This window comes from Nerophis lumbriciformis, linkage group LG07 (assembly GCF_033978685.3).
Source record: "Nerophis lumbriciformis linkage group LG07, RoL_Nlum_v2.1, whole genome shotgun sequence".
NCBI classification, from domain to species: Eukaryota; Metazoa; Chordata; class Actinopteri; order Syngnathiformes; family Syngnathidae; genus Nerophis; species Nerophis lumbriciformis.
In genome coordinates, this window is record NC_084554.2 from 162,471 (window position 1) to 181,825 (window position 19,355).

At 45.1% G+C, this 19,355-nt stretch overlaps 1 protein-coding gene across 3 annotated transcripts in view; it reads right to left on the reverse strand.

Annotated features, from left to right (window-relative positions):
* Positions 1 to 513: 513 nt before the first annotated feature.
* boc (BOC cell adhesion associated, oncogene regulated) overlaps positions 514 to 19,355 on the reverse strand; it is a 64,367-nt gene continuing 45,525 nt past the window's right edge. Inside the window, exons 5-18 of one of the 3 annotated variants that reach the window (XM_072913430.1) lie at positions 17,934 to 18,077; positions 17,439 to 17,735; positions 16,578 to 16,847; positions 16,273 to 16,508; positions 15,320 to 15,485; positions 15,183 to 15,251; positions 10,251 to 10,460; positions 8,820 to 8,995; positions 7,384 to 7,606; positions 7,125 to 7,310; positions 3,224 to 3,495; positions 1,730 to 1,818; positions 777 to 847; positions 514 to 703 (exon numbers count right to left, since the gene is read on the reverse strand). In XM_072913430.1, coding sequence (XP_072769531.1) covers positions 642 to 703; positions 777 to 847; positions 1,730 to 1,818; positions 3,224 to 3,495; positions 7,125 to 7,310; positions 7,384 to 7,606; positions 8,820 to 8,995; positions 10,251 to 10,460; positions 15,183 to 15,251; positions 15,320 to 15,485; positions 16,273 to 16,508; positions 16,578 to 16,847; positions 17,439 to 17,735; positions 17,934 to 18,077 — 2,471 coding nt within the window. In that variant the 3' untranslated portion in view covers positions 514 to 641. Of the gene's footprint in view, positions 704 to 776; positions 848 to 1,729; positions 1,819 to 3,223; positions 3,496 to 7,124; positions 7,311 to 7,383; positions 7,607 to 8,819; positions 8,996 to 10,250; positions 10,461 to 15,182; positions 15,252 to 15,319; positions 15,486 to 16,272; positions 16,848 to 17,438; positions 17,736 to 17,933; positions 18,078 to 19,355 lie in introns of all 3 variants that reach the window. The other 2 variants (XM_072913429.1, XM_072913428.1) reach the window with 2 other exon arrangements.

The following is a 19,355-nucleotide window of genomic DNA, read 5'->3' on the forward strand; positions in this document are numbered from 1 at the left end:
GGAATGCAATACCGTCTGGCCACCAAAGCAATAATTCATGCAATATCCCTGGTAGCCACTTGAGGGCAGCAAACATTTTAATGAAAGCGCCAAAGAAGTGTGTATGCAATACTCTCTCAGTCCACTGGAGGGCAACACGTCATTGAGGCTCTCCCTCAATGCCATGAAAGCCATGAAAGTGTTTCACAAGCTTTATTTACATGCAAGAGTGCTCCCGCCGCTATTTAGGATTTCATTTCCATGCAAGAGTGCTCCAGCCGCTATTTAGGATTTTATTTACATGCAAGAGTGCTCCAGTCACTATTTAGGATTTCATTTACATGCAAGAGTGCTCCCGCCGCTATTTAAGATTTTATTTACATGCAAGAGTGCTCCAGCCGCTATTTAGGATTTCATTTACATGCAAGAGTGCTCCAGCCGCTATTTAGGATTTTGCAAAAGTGCTATTTAGGATGTCCTTCATTTGTGTGGCAAACAAGAGGACGTGCGCAGCAAATGATTGAAAGAAGCATGTTGTTATTTCCAGACCAAGTTTATGATGCTGTAGAAAAAGATGCCATCTTATATACAGGATGATATGTACAAAAGTATAAATAGATAAATATCTGCCATAGAAAAATAAATATTCATGTGTTGCTCTCTCATGTGGCGCTGCTGAGCGTTGCTTCATCTTGTAGAGAAGCGCTGGGAGAAGACGTGACTTCTGCATGGAGGAACAGAGAGGAGGTGTACCTTATGAAGTGTCCTGATTTGTGACATATTGTCCTGCTCCTCACCTGGCCACTGCTGAGGCTCCGCCCACTGAGGACACGAATCCAGCATGAACCAATCAGGAGGCTCAGCGTCGCTGAAAGCAGCAGAGAAGTCATTCCAATTATTGATTATTGATACGCCATTGATTATTGATACATTATTGATGCACCATTGATTATTGATGCGCTTTTGATACATTATTGATGCACCTTTGATTATTGATGCACCATTGATTATTGATGCGCCATTGATTATTGATACATTATCGATGCGCCATTGATTATTGATACATTATTGATGCGCCATTGATTATTGATACATTATCGATGCGCCATTGATACATTATTGATGCGCCATTGATTATTGATACATTATTGATGTGCCATTAATGATACATTATCGATGCACCATCGATACATTATTGATGCGCCATAGATTGATACACATTCAATAGATCATTGATGGACCTTTTATTATTGATACATTATTGATGCACCATTGATTATTGATACATTATCGATGTGCCATTGATGTATTATTGATACGTCATTGATTATACATTATTGATACATTATTGATGCGACATAGATTATTGATACATTGATGCAAATTGATTATTTATACATTATTGATGCGCCATAGATTGACACCCCATCGATAGATTATTGATGGACCATTGATTGATACATTATTGATCCGCCATAGATCATTGATACACCATCGATAGATTATTAATGCACCATTGATTATTGATACGCCATAGATTATTGATACACCATTGATGGCATTATTAGATTACTGATGCACCATTGATTATTGATACACCACTGATAGATTACTGATGCGCCATTGATAGATTATTGATGCACCATTGATACATTATTGATACACCATTGATAGATTATTGATACACCATTAATTACTGATACACCATTGATAGATTATTGATGGACCATCGATGAGACAAGTAACGTACTCGTTGGCGTAGTGGCACAGAGGAGCGTGCCCGTTGGACAGTCGCCGTGGTAACAAGGTGTCACACTCCATAGAAGCTTCCAGGTCCTCCTGCAGCACACACACCAGTGCCATTAAAAAAACACTAATCATCATAACAATCATCAATAATAGTCATAACAATCATTCATAATTAGCAATAATAATCACAACAATCATCAATAATAATCATAATCATCAATAAATCATAATTATCAATAATAATCATAACAATCATCAATAATGATTATAACAATCATTGATAATAATCATAATAATCCCAACAATAATCAATAATAATAATCAGCATTATAATCATCGATAATAATCATAATCATCAGTAATAATTATTTAAAAAATCAATAATCCAACAAGCATCGATAATAATCATAACAACAATAATCATAACAACAATCAATAATGATCATAACAATCATCAATTATACGCCAAGCAATCATCAATAATAATCCAAACAATCATTGATAATAATCCTAACAATCATTGATAATAATCCTAACAATCAACGATAATCATACCAATCATCAATAATAATCATAACAATCATCAATAATAATCATAACAATCAATAACCCTAACAATCATCAATAATAATCTAACAATCATCAATAATAATCCTAACAATCATCAATAACAATCCTATCATCAATAATAATCCTAACAATCATCAAAAACAATCCAAGCAATCATCAATAATAATCACACCAATCATCATACAAATCATCAATAATAATCATATCAATAATAATCCTAACAATCATCAATAATAATTTGAACAATCATCAATAATATCAATCATCAATAATAATCGTACCAATTATCAATAATAATCATAATCATCAATATGAATCATAAAAGTCAATAATAATCATACAATCAATAATAATCAAACCAATCATCAATAATAATCGTACCACTCACCAATAATAATTGTATCAATCATCAATAATAATCGTACCAATCATCAATAAAAATCATAAAAATCGTCAATAATAATCATACAATCGCAATAATAATAATCATACCAATCGTCAATGCTAATAATCAGACCAATCATCAATAATAATCATAAAAAGGATCAATAATAATCATACCAATCGTCAATAATAATAATAACCAGACCAATCGTCAATAACAATCATACCAATCATCAATAATAATCATACAATCATCAATGATAATCCTAAAAATCATCAATAATAATCGTACCAATCATCAATAATAATCATAAAAATCGTCAATAATAATCATACAATCGTCAATAATAATAATCATACCAATCGTCAATAATAATAATCAGACCAATCATCAATAATAATCATAAAACTCATCAATAAAAATCCTAACAATCATCAATAATAAACATACAATCATTAATAATAATCATACAATCATCAACAATGATCTTATAAATCTAATCAATATGAAGACTAAATCTAATCAATATGTGCTTCTCACCTGCCGGTGCTGGACTTTGCCGGGATGTGCGTGTTCCTGGTTTTGCGGCAGGGTCAGGTGGGCGTCCACGGGAGCGTGTCCCACCAGGGTCAGGTGGGCGTCCACGGGAGCGTGTCCCACCAGGGTCAGGTGGGCGTCCACGGGAGCGTGTCCCACCAGGGTCAGGTGGGCGTCCACGGGAGCGTGTCCCATCAGGGCCACACCCTGCAGAGGAACCACCGTGTAGTGGCAGGAGGACGTGGGGGCGGGGAAGCACAAGGCCGACGTTTGCTCTGGAAGGCAAAAAGAGGTCTGAAGGGAAGGTGAAGGTCTGAAGGTGAAAGTCTGAAGGGAAGGTCTAAAGGGAAGGTGAAGGTCTGAAGGGAAGGTCTAAAGGGAAGGTGAAGGTCTGAAGGGAAGGTCTAAAGGGAAGGTGAAGGTCTGAAGGAAAGGTCTAAAGGGAAGGTGAAGGTCTGAAGGGAAGGTCTAAAGGGAAGGTGAAGGTCTGAAGGGAAGGTCTAAAGGGAAGGTGAAGGTCTGAAGGGAAGGTGAAGGTCTGAAGGGAAAGTGAAGGTCTGAAGAGAAGGTGAAGGTATGAAGGGAAGGTGAAGGTCTAAAGGGAAGGTGAAGGTCTAAAGGGAAGGTGAAGGTCTGAAGGGAAGGTCTAAAGGGAAGGCGAAGGTCTGTAGGGAAGGTCTAAAGGGAAGGTGAAGGTCTGAAGGGAAGGTCTAAAGGGAAGGCGAAGGTCTGTAGGGAAGGTGAAGGTCTGAAGGGAAGGTGAAGGTCTGAAGGGAAGGTCTAAAGGGAAGGCGAAGGTCTGAAGAGACGGTCTGAAGGGAAGGTTACGGTCTAAAGGGAAGGCGAAGGTCTGTAGGTAAGGTGATGGTCTGTAGGGAAGGTGAAGTTCTGAAGGGGAGGTCTGAAGGTAAGGTGAAGGTCTGAAGGGAAGGTGAAGGTCTGAAGGGAAGGTCTAAAGGGAAGGTGAAGGTCTGAAGGGAAGGTCTAAAGGGAAGGCGAAGGTCTGAAGGGAAGGTCTAAAGGGAAGGCGAAGGTCTGTAGGGAAGGTGAAGGTCTGAAGGGAAGGTCTAAAGGGAAGGCGAAGGTCTGAAGAGACGGTCTGAAAGGAAGGTGAAGGTCTGAAGGGAAGGTCTAAAGGGAAGGTGAAGGTCTGAAGAGACGGTCTGTAGGGAAGGTGAAGGTCTGAAGGGAAGGTGAAGTTCTGAAGGGAAGGTGAAAGTCTGAAGGGAAGGTGAAAGTCTGAAGGGAAGGTCTGAAGGGAAGGTCTACAGGGAAGGCGAAGGTCTGAAGAGACGGTCTGAAGGGAAGGTGAAGGTCTGAAGGGAAGGTCTAAAGGGAAGGCGAAGGTCTGAAGGGAAGGTCTAAAGGGAAGGCGAAGGTCTGTAGGGAAGGTGAAGGTCTAAAGGGAAGGCGAAGGTCTGTAGGGAAGGTGAAGGTCTGAAGGGAAGGTGAAGGTCTGAAGGGAAGGTCTAAAGGGAAGGCGAAGGTCTGAAGGGAAGGTGAAGGTCTGAAGGGAAGGTCTAAAGGGAAGGCGAAGGTCTGAAGGGAAGGTCTAAAGGGAAGGCGAAGGTCTGTAGGGAAGGTGAAGGTCTAAAGGGAAGGCGAAGGTCTGTAGGGAAGGTGAAGGTCTGAAGGGAAGGTGAAGGTCTGAAGGGAAGGTCTGAAGGGAAGGTCTAAAGGGAAGGCGAAGGTCTGAAGAGACGGTCTGTTGGGAAGGTGAAGGTCTGAAGGGAAGGTCTAAAGGGAAGGCGAAGGTCTGTAGGGAAGGTGAAGGTCTGAAGGGAAGGTCTAAAGGGAAGGTGACTGTCGGGAAGGTCTAAAGGGAAGGTCTGAAGGGAAGGTGAAGGTCTGAAGGTAAGGTGAACGTCAAAAGGGAAGGTGAAGGTCTGAAGGGAAGGTAAAAGTCTGAAAGGAAGGTCAAAGTCTGAAGGGAAGGTGAAAGTCTGAAGGGAGGGTGAAAGTCTGAAGGGAAGGTGAAGGTCTGAAGGGAAGGTGAAGGTCTGAAGGGAAGGCGAAGGTCTGAAGAGACGGTCTGTAGGGAAGGTGAAGGTCTGAAGGGAAGGTGAAGTTCTGAAGGGAAGGTGAAAGTCTGAAGGGAAGGTGAAAGTCTGAAGGGAAGGTCTGAAGGGAAGGTCTACAGGGAAGGCGAAGGTCTGAAGAGACGGTCTGAAGGGAAGGTGAAGGTCTGAAGGGAAGGTCTAAAGGGAAGGCGAAGGTCTGAAGGGAAGGTCTAAAGGGAAGGCGAAGGTCTGTAGGGAAGGTGAAGGTCTAAAGGGAAGGCGAAGGTCTGTAGGGAAGGTGAAGGTCTGAAGGGAAGGTGAAGGTCTGAAGGGAAGGTCTAAAGGGAAGGCGAAGGTCTGAAGGGAAGGTCTAAAGGGAAGGCGAAGGTCTGTAGGGAAGGTGAAGGTCTAAAGGGAAGGCGAAGGTCTGTAGGGAAGGTGAAGGTCTGAAGGGAAGGTGAAGGTCTGAAGGGAAGGTCTAAAGGGAAGGCGAAGGTCTGAAGGGAAGGTCTAAAGGGAAGGCGAAGGTCTGTAGGGAAGGTGAAGGTCTAAAGGGAAGGCGAAGGTCTGTAGGGAAGGTGAAGGTCTGAAGGGAAGGTGAAGGTCTGAAGGGAAGGTCTGAAGGGAAGGTCTAAAGGGAAGGCGAAGGTCTGAAGAGACGGTCTGTTGGGAAGGTGAAGGTCTGAAGGGAAGGTCTAAAGGGAAGGCGAAGGTCTGTAGGGAAGGTGAAGGTCTGAAGGGAAGGTCTAAAGGGAAGGTGACTGTCGGGAAGGTCTAAAGGGAAGGTCTGAAGGGAAGGTGAAGGTCTGAAGGTAAGGTGAACGTCAAAAGGGAAGGTGAAGGTCTGAAGGGAAGGTAAAAGTCTGAAAGGAAGGTCAAAGTCTGAAGGGAAGGTGAAAGTCTGAAGGGAGGGTGAAAGTCTGAAGGGAAGGTGAAGGTCTGAAGGGAAGGTGAAGGTCTGAAGGGAAGGCGAAGGTCTGAAGAGACGGTCTGTAGGGAAGGTGAAGGTCTGAAGGGAAGGTGAAGTTCTGAAGGGAAGGTGAAAGTCTGAAGGGAAGGTGAAAGTCTGAAGGGAAGGTCTGAAGGGAAGGTCTACAGGGAAGGCGAAGGTCTGAAGAGACGGTCTGAAGGGAAGGTGAAGGTCTGAAGGGAAGGTCTAAAGGGAAGGCGAAGGTCTGAAGGGAAGGTCTGTAGGGAAGGTGAAGGTCTAAAGGGAAGGCGAAGGTCTGTAGGGAAGGTGAAGGTCTGAAGGGAAGGTGAAGGTCTGAAGGGAAGGTCTAAAGGGAAGGCGAAGGTCTGAAGGGAAGGTCTAAAGGGAAGGCGAAGGTCTGTAGGGAAGGTGAAGGTCTAAAGGGAAGGCGAAGGTCTGTAGGGAAGGTGAAGGTCTGAAGGGAAGGTGAAGGTCTGAAGGGAAGGTCTAAAGGGAAGGCGAAGGTCTGAAGAGACGGTCTGTTGGGAAGGTGAAGGTCTGAAGGGAAGGTCTAAAGGGAAGGCGAAGGTCTGTAGGGAAGGTGAAGGTCTGAAGGGAAGGTCTAAAGGGAAGGTGACTGTCGGGAAGGTCTAAAGGGAAGGTCTGAAGGGAAGGTGAAGGTCTGAAGGTAAGGTGAACGTCAAAAGGGAAGGTGAAGGTCTGAAGGGAAGGTAAAAGTCTGAAAGGAAGGTCAAAGTCTGAAGGGAAGGTCAAAGTCTGAAGGGAAGGTGAAAGTCTGAAGGGAGGGTGAAAGTCTGAAGGGAAGGTGAAGGTCTGAAGGGAAGGTGAAGGTCTGAAGGGAAGGCGAAGGTCTGAAGGGAAGGTAAAAGTCCAAAGGGAAGGTCTGAAGAAAAGGTCTGAAGGGAAGGTGAAGGTCTGAAGGGAAGGTAAAAGTCCAAAGGGAAGGTCTGAAGGGAAGGTCTGAGGAACTCACTCTGCTTGGCCCAGGATCTCCACAGGCAGAAGGGGATGAAGGCCACCACCATGAAGACGAAGGCGCCCAGCACCACGCCCACGATGAGGTATGGCAGGTCGCCCGGCCGAGGCACTGACCCGCCGGAGCGACCCGCCTCTGGGTCGGGGCCTTCCGAGGGGGCGGGGCGTTGGTGATGCGGTCGCGCTGAGGAGGAGGACAACAGCGTTAGGAGGCCATGGCGGTGAGGAAGGACGCCATCTTTGAAAGGGACGCGGACCTTTGGTCTCCAGGATGACCACGTTGCCGAAGTCGCTCTCGCCCTTCTCGTTGAAGCTTTGCATCTTGATGTCGTACGCCGTCTCGGGCTGCAGCTCACTGATGCAGTGCCAGTAGCGGTCGCCCTCCACCACGTCCTTCTTGTAGTCGCTGTCGTTGTCGCTGTCGCTGGGCCGGTAGTAGATGTAGAAGCCATATATGGGCGTGTTGTTGACCGCAGTGTACTGCAGGACACACCTGACGTTAGACGGCCGGGCAGGGACGCTACCATACTCCTCCAGGAAGACCACCGGGTGGCGCTATCCCACGTGAGCTATCATCACCTGTTAGCATCTACTTGAGTATGACTGTAGTATCATCACATGTTAGCCTCTACTTGAGTATGACTGTAGTATCATCACATGTTAGCCTCTACTTGAGTATGACTGTAGTATCGTCACATGTTAGCATCTACTTGAGTATTACTGTGGTATCGTCACATGTTAGCATGTACTTGAGTATGACTGTAGTATCATCACATGTTAGCCTCTACTTGAGTATGACTGTAGTATCATCACATGTTAGCCTCTACTTGAGTATGACTGTAGTATCGTCACATGTTAGCCTCTACTTGAGTATGACTGTAGTATCATCACATGTTAGCCTCTACTTGAGTATGACTGTAGTATCGTCACATGTTAGCATTTACTTGAGTATTACTGTGGTATCGTCACATGTTAGCATCTACTTGAGGATGACTGGTATCATCACATGTTAACCTCTACTTGAGTATGACTGTAGTATCATCACATGTTAGCCTCTACTTGAGTATGACTGTAGTATCATCACATGTTAGCCTCTACTTGAGTATGACTGTAGTAGCGTCACATGTTAGCATCTACTTGAGTATTACTGTGGTATCGTCACATGTTAGCATCTACTTGAGGATGACTGTAGTATCATCACATGTTAACCTCTACTTGAGTATGACTATAGTAGCGTCACATGTTAGCATCTACTTGAGGATGACTGTGGTATCGTCACATGTTAGCCTGTACTTGAGTAAGACTGTAGTAGCGTCACATGTTAGCATGTACTTGAGGATGACTGTGGTATCATCACACGTTAGCATCTGCTTAAGGATGACTGTGGTATGGTCACATGTTGGCATGTGACTGTGGTATGGTCACATGTTAGCATGTGACTGTGATATGGTCACATGTTAGCATGTGACTGTGGTATGGTCACATGTTAGCATGTGACTGTGGTATGGTCACATGTTAGCATGTGACTGTGGTATGGTCACATGTTAGCATGTGACTGTGGTATGGTCACATGTTAGCATGTGACTGTGGTATGGTCACATGTTAGCATGTGACTGTGGTATGGTCACATGTTAGCATGTGACTGTGGTATGGTCACATGTTAGCATGTGACTGTGGTACGGTCACATCTCACCGTCCACTTGAGGATGACGGCGGTATCGTTGATGGCTTCGTTGTAGGTGATGTAGGGGCCGTCCACGGGGCGCTGGTGGGTCCTGTCGCCCACCACGGTGTAGGCCTTGGAGGCAGCACTAGGCGGGCTGGATCCGATCACGTTGACGGCCAGCACTCGGAACTTGTAGGAGGTTCCTGCAAGCAGGGTTGGGGTCAGAGAAAAATACGTAGGAGGTTCTTGCAGGCAGGGTTAGGGTCAGAGAAGAACTTGTAGGAGGTTCCTGCAGGCAGGGTTAGGGTCAGAGAATAACTTGTAGGAGGTTACTGCAGGCAGAGTTAGGGTCAGAGAAGAACTTGTAGGATGTTCCTGCAGGCAGGGTTAGGGTTAGAGAATAACTTGTAGGAGGTTCCTGCAGGCAGGGTTAGGGTTAGAGAATAACTTGTAGGAGGTTCCTGCAGGCAGGGTTAGGGTTAGAGAATAACTTGTAGGAGGTTCCTGCAGGCAGGGTTAGGGTGAGAGAATAACTTGTAGGAGGTTCCTGCAGGCAGGGTTAGGGTTAGAGAATAACTTGTAGGAGGTTCCTGCAGGCAGGGTTAGGGTTAGAGTAGAACTTGTAGGAGGTTACTGTACTGCAGGCAGAGTTAGGGTCAGAGAAGAACTTGTAGGAGATTCCTGTAGGCAGGGTTAGGGTCAGAGAAGAACTTGTAGGAGGTTCCTGCAGGCAGGGTTAGGGTCAGAGAAGAACTTGTAGGAGGTTCCTGCAGGCAGGGTTAGGGTTAGAGAATAACTTGTAGGAGGTTCCTGCAGGCAGGGTTAGGGTGAGAGAATAACTTGTAGGAGGTTCCTGCAGGCAGGGTTAGGGTTAGAGAAGAACTTGTAGGAGGTTCCTGCAGGCAGGGTTAGGGTTAGAGTAGAACTTGTAGGAGGTTACTGCAGGCAGAGTTAGGGTCAGAGAAGAACTTGTAGGAGATTCCTGTAGGCAGGGTTAGGGTCAGAGAATAACTTGTAGGAGATTCCTGTAGGCAGGGTTAGGGTCAGAGAAGAACTTGTAGGAGATTCCTGTAGGCAGGGTTAGGGTCAGAGAAGAACTTGTAGGAGGTTCCTGCAGGCAGGATTAGGGTCAGAGAAGAAGTTGTAGGAGGTTCCTGCAGGCAGGGTTAGGGTCAGAGAAGAACTTGTAGGAGGTTCCTGCAGGCAGGGTTAGGGTTAGAGAATAACTTGTAGGAGGTTCCTGCAGGCAGGGTTAGGGTTAGAGAATAACTTGTAGGAGGTTCCTGCAGGCAGGGTTAGGGTTAGAGAATAACTTGTAGGAGGTTCCTGCAGGCAGGGTTAGGGTCAGAGAAAAACTTGTAGGAGGTTCCTGCAGGCAGAGTTAGGGTCAGAGAAGAACTTGTAGGAGGTTCCTGCAGGCAGGGTCAGGGTTAGGGTTAGGGGTATGCGGTGCAAGACCTTTCTCCAGGTGGGTGATCTCCACAGAGAGGCGTGAAGGTGGAATGTTGTCCACCGCCGTCTTCCAGTCCTCGCCCGCCTGCCGCACCTTCTTGGACTCCACACGGAAGGACTGGATGGGGAAGCCACGGTTGCCACGGGGGATCCAGGTCACGTAGGCCGAGGTCTCTGTCGCCGTGGAGACCGTGGGCTTGTCCGGCGCCTCGGGTGCTGTGAGGAGGACCAAATCAAAGATCAAAGAAAGCAAAGTGATGGGAAATTAAATAAAATTAAAAGATAGTTTTTTTGGAAGTACTATATACATGTAATATTTCTAATCTGTACTATATACATGTAATATTTCTAATCTGTACTATATACATGTAATATTTCTAATCTGTACTATTTAACGCAATATTTCTAATAAATGATAAATAAATATACACGTATAATCTGTACTATATACACGTACTATTTCTAAACTGTAGCATATACACGTATTATTTCTAATCTGTACTACATACAGGTATAATCTGTGTATATAGTATATATTAGAGATGCGCGGTTTGCGGGCACAACCGCGGAGTCCGCGGATTATCCGCGGATCGGGCGGTTGAAATTTAAAAAAATTAGATTTTATCCGCGGGTCGGGTCAGGTCGGGTCGGGCGGTTGAAATAAAAAAAAATTAGATTTTAAATAGATTCAGGCGGGTGGCAGTTAAACCAATTGGTAAATATATATACATAGTTAAATGTTGTTACCCACATACGAAAAACGAGCAGGCACCTGCAGCATATGCCACAACAGAAGAAAAAAAAAAAAAGAGATGGACACTTTTACGGAGCGGAGAAGGGACGCCTCGCCGGGGTCCGGGACCGAGGCCCCTTCCCCCGAGAGGGCCCCACCGGGAGCCGTAGCTGAGGCGATCCGCGAGAAGGGCCCGACGCACGTCCAGGGTCACTACCGCGCCCACCGCACCGACACCCCGCCTCGTCCGCCTTCGCCGCGGCCGGCGTCACGCGCAGCAGGTAAGCAGCTTGCCTGCCCGCCACCCCCGTGGCCGGGGGCTTGTACGTAACAGGGGTCACTCCGCGCGCTCCGCCCGCGCAGCTTACCTGCCCGCCACCCCTGTTGCCGGGGGCGCGTAACAGGGGTCACTCCGCGCGCAGTGCGCTCACGAAAAGGGTGGGGCTCACCCTGGTTGATATAGACAGGTGGCCATGGAAGTCGGAACCCGCTAAGGAGTGTGTAACAACCCACCTGCCGAATCAACTAGCCCTGAAAATGGATGGCGCTGGAGCGTCGGGCCCATACCCGGCCGTCGCCGGCAGCGAGACGCGCTTGGAGGTGCGCTCAGCGCGGCTCCCATATGATTGCGCACTGGTGTGCGTCTGGGTCGTGACAGCGTGGCACGCGATTGTCTGTGCTGCATTGGATCAGTCTCCTTTCTTTAACAGGCAAAAGCTTTATAACCTCACTAATGCCTTGCATCGTCTATATTAGATATATAACAACGGGCGGGTGCGGGCGGATGGCGGGCGGGTGCGGTTCTGATCAAATGTTACATCGGGTGGATGGCGGATGGTTGACGACTTTCTGATGCGGTTGCGGATGAAATAATTGCCTATCCGCGCATCTCTAGTATATATACATGTATTATTTCTAATCTGTACTATATGCACGTATTATGACTGCGTGGGTTCCCTCCGGGTACTCTGGCTTCCTCCCACCTCCAAAGACATGCACCTGGGGATAGGCCCCTCCCACCTCCAAAGACATGCACCTGGGGATAGGTTGATTGGCAACACTAAATGGTCCCTAGTGTGTGAATGTTGTCTGTCTATCTGTGTTGGCCCTGCGATGAGGTGGCGACTTGTCCAGGGTGTACCCCGCCTTCCGCCCGATTGTAGCTGAGATAGGCTCCAGCGCCCCCGAAGGGAATAATCGGTAGAAAATGGATGGATGGATTTCCAACTTGTACTATATACACATTATTTCTAATCTGTACTATATACACATTATTTCTAATCTGTACTATATACACATTATTTCTAATCTGTACTATATACACGTATATATCATTTTATTTCATCTGAGCAACAACTTGAGGCAGTTTAATGTTGATTAACGTGGTCAGAATTATTATAATGTTCCCAATGTTCAAAGGATAAAGCCATTGTTTACACATTTGGTAAATAAATAGCCAAAAAATTTACATTTTGTTGTTTTCTTACTGTACCGAAAATGAACCGAACCGTGACCTCTAAACCGAGGTACGTACCGAACCCAAATCTTTGTGTACCATTACACCCCTAGGATACATACATATATAGATACATACATACATACACATATATATATACACAAATATACACGTATACATTATATATACATATATCCATGTATACATTATATATAAATACATATATACATTTATCCATGTATACATTGTATATAAATACATATATACATTGTATACAAATACATATACGCATATATATATACATATATATATATATATATATATATATATATATACACACACAAACCCCGTTTCCATATGAGTTGGGAAATTGTGTTAGATGTAAATATAAACGGAATACAATGATTTGCAAATCCTTTTCAAGCCATATTCAGTTGAATATGCTACAAAGACAACATATTTCATGTTCAAACTCGTAAAAAAATGTTTGTTTGCAAATAATCATTAACTTTAGAATTTGATGGCAGCAACACGTGACAAAGAAGTTGGGAAAGGTGTCAATAAATACTGATAAAGTTGAGGAATGCTCATCAAACACTTATTTGGAACATCCCACAGGTGTGCAGGCTAATTGGGAACAGGTGGGTGCCATGATTGGGTATAAAAGTAGATTCCATGAAATGCTCAGTCATTCACAAACAAGGACAGGGCGAGGGTCACCACTTTGTCAACAAATGCCTGAGCAAATTGTTGAACAGTTTAAGAAAAACCTTTCTCAATCAGCTATTGCAAGGAATTTAGGGATGTCAGTAACTACAGTTGGTCGCTACATCTGTAAGTGCAAGTTAAAACTCTCCTATGCAAGGCGAAAACCGTTTATCAACAACACCCAGAAACGCCGTGGGCTTCGCTGGGCCTGAGCTCATCTAAGATGGACTGATACAAAGTGGAAAAGTGTTCTGTGGTCTGACGAGTCCACATTTCTAATTGTTTTTGGAAACTGTGGACGTCGTGTCCTCCGGACCAAAGAGGAAAAGAACCATCCGGATTGTTCTAGGGTGAAAGTGTAAAAGGCAGCATGTGTGATGGTATGGGGGTGTATTAGTGGCCAAGACATGGGTAACTTACACATCTGTGAAGGCACCATTAATGCTGAAAGGTACATACAGCTTTTGGAGCAACATATGTTGCCATCCAAGCAACGTTACCATGGACGCCCCTGCTTATTTCAGCAAGACAATGCCAAGCCACATTCAGCACGTGTTACAACAGCGTGGCTTTTTAAAAAAAGAGTGCGGGTACTTTCCTGGCCCGCCTGCAGTCCAGACCTGTCTCCCATTGAAAATGTGTGGTGCATTATGAAGCCTAAAATAGCAGAAGGGAGACCCCCGGACTGTTGAACAACTTAAGCTGTACATCAAGCAAGAATGGGAAAGAATTCCACCTGAGAAGCTTCAAAAATGTGTCTCCTCAGTTCCCAAACCTTTACTGAGTGTTGTTAAAAGGAAAGGCCATGTAACACAGTGGTGAACATGCCCTTTCCCAACTACTTTGGCACATGTTGCAGCCATGAAATTCTAAGTTAATTATTATTTGCAAAAAAAAATAAAGTTTATGAGTTTGAACATGAAATATGTTGTCTTTGTAGCATATTCAACTGAATATGGCTTGAAAAGGATTTGCAAATCATTGTATTCCGTTTATATTTACATCTAACACAATTTCCCAACTCATATGGAAACAGGGTTTGTACATATACATATATATACAGTATATATATATATATATATATATATATATATATATATATATACATATATATATATATATATATATATATATATATATATATATATATATATATCCATGTATACATTATATATAATTACATATATATATACACATTTATTCATGTATACATTATATTTAAATACAGTTAGGGTTAGTACAAGTAGGTATATTGTGTGTGTGTATTAGTGTGTACAAGTAGGTATATTGTGTGTGTTAGTGTGTACAAGTAGGTATATTGTGTGTGTGTGTGTGTGTGTGTGTGTGTGTGTACAAGTAGGTATATTGTGTGTGTGTGTGTGTATACAAGTAGGTATATTGTGTGTGTGTGTGTATTAGTGTGTACAAGTAGGTATATTGTGTGTGTGTGTGTGTGTATTAGTGTGTACAAGTAGGTATATTGTGTGTGTTTGTATACAAGTAGGTATATTGTGTGTGTGTGTGTGTGTGTGTATTAGTGTGTACAAGTAGGTATATTGTGTGTGTTTGTATACAAGTAGGTATATTGTGTGTGTGTGTGTGTGTATTAGTGTGTACAAGTAGGTATATTGTGTGTGTTTGTATACAAGTAGGTATATTGTGTGTGTGTGTGTGTGTATTAGTGTGTACAAGTAGGTATATTGTGTGTGTGTGTATACAAGTAGGTATATTGTGTGTGTGTGTATTAGTGTGTACAAGTAGGTATATTGTGTGTGTGTGTGTGTGTATTAGTGTGTACAAGTAGGTATATTGTGTGTGTGTGTGTACAAGTAGGTATATTGTGTGTGTGTTAGTGTGTAGAAGTAGGTATATTGTGTGTGTATTAGTGTGTAGAAGTAGGTATATTGTGTGTGTGTGTATACAAGTAGGTATATTGTGTGTACATTCCCAACATCTAGGAGCAGCCCTGAGAGGTCAGGACCAAGCTGCAAAGAGTAGTAGTGAGTGAAAGTGAAAGTGAAAGTGAAAGTGTCAGGCGTACGTGAGAGGCTGGGCGAGGGCACAGCAGGGGTTTTGGGCAGGTGGGCGTGTCCTCCTAGTCCTCTGCGTCCTGCAGATGAAAGCCAGAGTCAGTATTTGGCGTCAAGGTCAAAGGTCAAAGGTCATGGTGCGGTCTACCTCTGCCGGTCCTGAAGGTCATCATGGCGGGTTGACCCACACCTCCACAGTTCTTGGCCGCCATCTCCACCTCGTACAGACTGTCAGGCTGCAGCTTGGCCAGCGTCACCTTGTGTACACCACCGGAGATGCTGCACCACGTCCACTCTGCTAGCGCCTCACCAACCTGACACGGTAACATAGCATCTTAGCTAACTACCTTTTCAGTTCATCTTAACCTTTAACCCTAACCCTTTTCAGTTCATGTTAGCTAACATGTTAGGGTTTGGTGGTAGCAGGGGTGTATAATGTAGCCCGGAAGAGTCAGGGCTGCATGGGATTCTGGGTGTTTGTCCTGTTGTGTTTATGTTGTGTTAAGGTGCAGATGTTCTCCCGAAATGTGTTTGTCATTCTTGTTTGGTTTTGGTTCAAAGTGTGGCGCATTATTAGTAAGAGTGTTAAAGTTGTTTTATATGGTCACCGTCAGTGTAACCTGTGTGGCTGTTGACCAAGTATGCCTTGCTGTCACGTACGTGTGCAAGCAGAAGATGTATATTATATAGCAAATGTTGGGCTGGCACGCTGTTAATGCAGATTGTAGAGGGCGCCAAATGTACCTTCATGGCACGCCCGCATTATAGCCATAAGGGTGAACATCGGTGAATATTAATCCCGGGAGTTTTCTGCGAGAGGCACTGAAATCCGGAAGTCTCACGGGAAAATCGGGGGGTTCAGCAAGTAAGCTGCTGAGCCGCATCGAGTGATCAAAGAGCCCCATGCGGCTCCGGAGCCGCGGGTTGCCGACCCCTGAGCTAAAGCAAGGTCATTTGGTTCTTCTCTGTGCTGCAACCTTGAAGTTTGAATGACAATAAAAAGGAAGTGTAATATTTCAACATGTCAGCTGACTCTAACTAGCTTTATTCTATTAGCAGATTTCCTCTACTTGCCAGTTGCCAAGGCAACGCTTCAGGTACCTTTCTGTACTTGACCATGTACTCCAGCACGGGGGCCCCTCGCTCGTGTCGGGGCCTCCAGGTGAGCTCGTAGTGGTCGGTCTTCCCCGTGCGAGGCTGGCTGAGGATGACGGGCGCCTCGGCGGGCAGGACGGGAGCCGGCAGCGAGGAGCAGTCCGGAGGCAAGATGGCCCCCGTGGCTCCGGGCGTCTGCTCTCTCAGCACCTTGTCCGGACCGAGGGGCCGATACAGCTTGCCTGCGAGGCCAAGGGTCAATGACATCAATGGTCTCTCTCCCCCTCCCCTCCCCTCCCCCTCCCACTCACCGCCGGACACGAGCAGGCGAGCGGCTGCCTGAGCGCTGCCCAGGCCGTTGTGCACCATGCACTGGTAGAGGCCCCGGTCCTGGGGCCCCACGCTGGACACCCGCAGCGTGCGGGAGGTGAGGCGGTGGCGAGGTGAGGGCGAGAGAGGCTGGGCGTTGTGCAGCCAGGTCACCGAGGGCGCCGGCTTGCCGCGAGCTTGGCAGGTGAAGCGCAGCGTGTCGCCAGGTGTCACTTCCTGCTGCTGAAGCTCCACCCACACCTGAGGCGGCTCTGCAAGACCATTGGACCAGAGATTAGCCACGCCTTCACCTTTCAGACAGGGAACTAGACAACAGCTTACTTTCATTTTCATGCTTTTGTTTACGTTAGTGCTGTACGCCTCTAGCATGTATCCAACAGTTTACTTTCATTTTCATTCTTTTGTTTACGTTAGTGCTGTACGCTTCTAGCATGTATCCAACAGTTTACTTTCATTTTCATTCTTTTGTTTACGTTAGTGCTGTACGCCTCTAGCATGTATCCAACAGTTTACTTTCATTTTCATTCTTTTGTTTACATTAGTGCTGTACGCCACTAGCATGTATCCAACAGTTTACTTTCATTTTCATTCTTTTGTTTCCATTAGTGCTAAACACCACTAGCATGTATCCAACAGTTTACTTTCATTTTCATTCTTTTGTTTACATTAGTGCTGTACGCTTCTAGCATGTATCCAACAGTTTACTTTCATTTTCATTCTTTTGTTTACGTTAGTGCTGTACGCCACTAGCATGTATCCAACAGCTTACTTTCATTTTCATTCTTTTGTTTACGTTAGTGTTGGGTGACACTACATGATAAATGTAATATATTCCTCCTTACCAAACACCTGCACGTCGTAAAGCACGGTGGCGGGCGAGGCTGAGGAAGCGATGGCGTTGGTGGCGCGGCAGGCGTACGTCCCCGAGTCGCCCTCAGCCACGGCATCAATGAGCAGGTTGCTAAGCAGGAAGCGGGTGTTGTTATGGAAACGCAGGTCCAGGCCGTCCTTGGCCCAGCTGACTTGCGGCGGCGGGATGCCGCTGGCCACGCACTCCAGCACCAAGCGCTGGCCCTTGGTCACCATGATGGAGCGCGAGGCCAGCGGGTAGATGATGCGGGCCGCCTCCGAGGTGGAGCCTGCGGGAAGAAGACCGTCAACCACCATCCATCCATCCATCCATCCATCCATCCATCCATCCATCCATCCATCCATTCATCCATCCATCCATCCATCTTCTTCCGCTTATCCGTCAAGCACTTCCAGTCCAAAGTGTCATGGCCGCCACAGACAAGCACTTGCAGTCCAAAGACAAGTTAGTTGTCAGCTGGACTTACGTCGAATGCGCAGGCGCTCGGTGGAGGTGGAGGTCTTCACCTCCTGGGTGACGGGGTTGTAGGCGGCACATTTGTACGGCCCCTCGTCGTCCTGTGTGGCGTTGGCGATCTGCAGGTTCCCTGACGGCATGATCAGGTAGTTCCCTGTGACACAACACAACATGATCCCTGTGACAACACAACATGATCCCTGTGACACAACACAACATGATCAGGTAGTTCCCTGTGACACAACACAACATGATCAGGTAGTTCCCTGTGACACAACACAACATGATCAGGTAGTTCCCTGTGACACAACACAACACAACATGATCCCTGTGACACAACACAACATGATCAGGTAGTTCCTTGTGACACAACACAACATGATCCCTGTGACACAACACAACATGATCCCTGTGACACAACACAACATGATCCCTGTGACACAACACAACATGATCCCTGTGACACAACACAACATGATCCCTGTGACACAACACAACATGATCCCTGTGACACAACACAACATGATCCCTGTGACAACACAACATGATCAGGTAGTTCCCTGTGACACAACACAACATGATCCCTGTGACAACACAACATGATCCCTGTGACACAACACAACATGATCCCTGTGACAACACAACATGATCCCTGTGACACAACACAACATGATCCCTGTGACACAACACAACATGATCCCTGTGACACAACACACCATGATCCCTGTGACACAACACATAGACCTCAGCAGGACACGCCCCTAACTAAGGTCACCTGACCTTGACCTCTTCTACTTTTAGTGTGTAGCAGACGCTGCACACAGACTGCACACGTCCTACAACTAGTGCAGAATTAAACATTACAATAACAACTAGTGCAGAATTAAACATTAAAATAACAACTAGTGCAGAATTAAACATTACAATAACAACTAGTGCAGAATTAAACATTAAAATAACAACTAGTGCAGAATTAAACATTACAATAACAACTAGTGCAGAATTAAACATTACAATAACAACTAGTGCAGAATTAAACATTAAAATAACAACTAGTGCAGAATTAAACATTACAATAACAACTAGTGCAGAATTAAACATTAAAATAACAACTAGTGCAGAATTAAACATTAAAATAACAACTAGGGCAGAATTAAACATTACAATAACAACTAGTGCAGAATTAAACATTAAAATAACAACTAGTGCAGAATTAAACATTAAAATAACAACTAGGGCAGAATTAAACATTACAATAACAACTAGTGCAGAATTAAACATTACAATAACAACTAGTGCAGAATTAAACATTACAATTACTCTCATCTGTGAAATTGATATGCCACCACATGCTAACAGTGGGTAAGTTTGTATTTTTGCCTCATTCCTGTGAGAATCCTGCGTGTGACTGGAGCATTAAAGAGTTGGATTA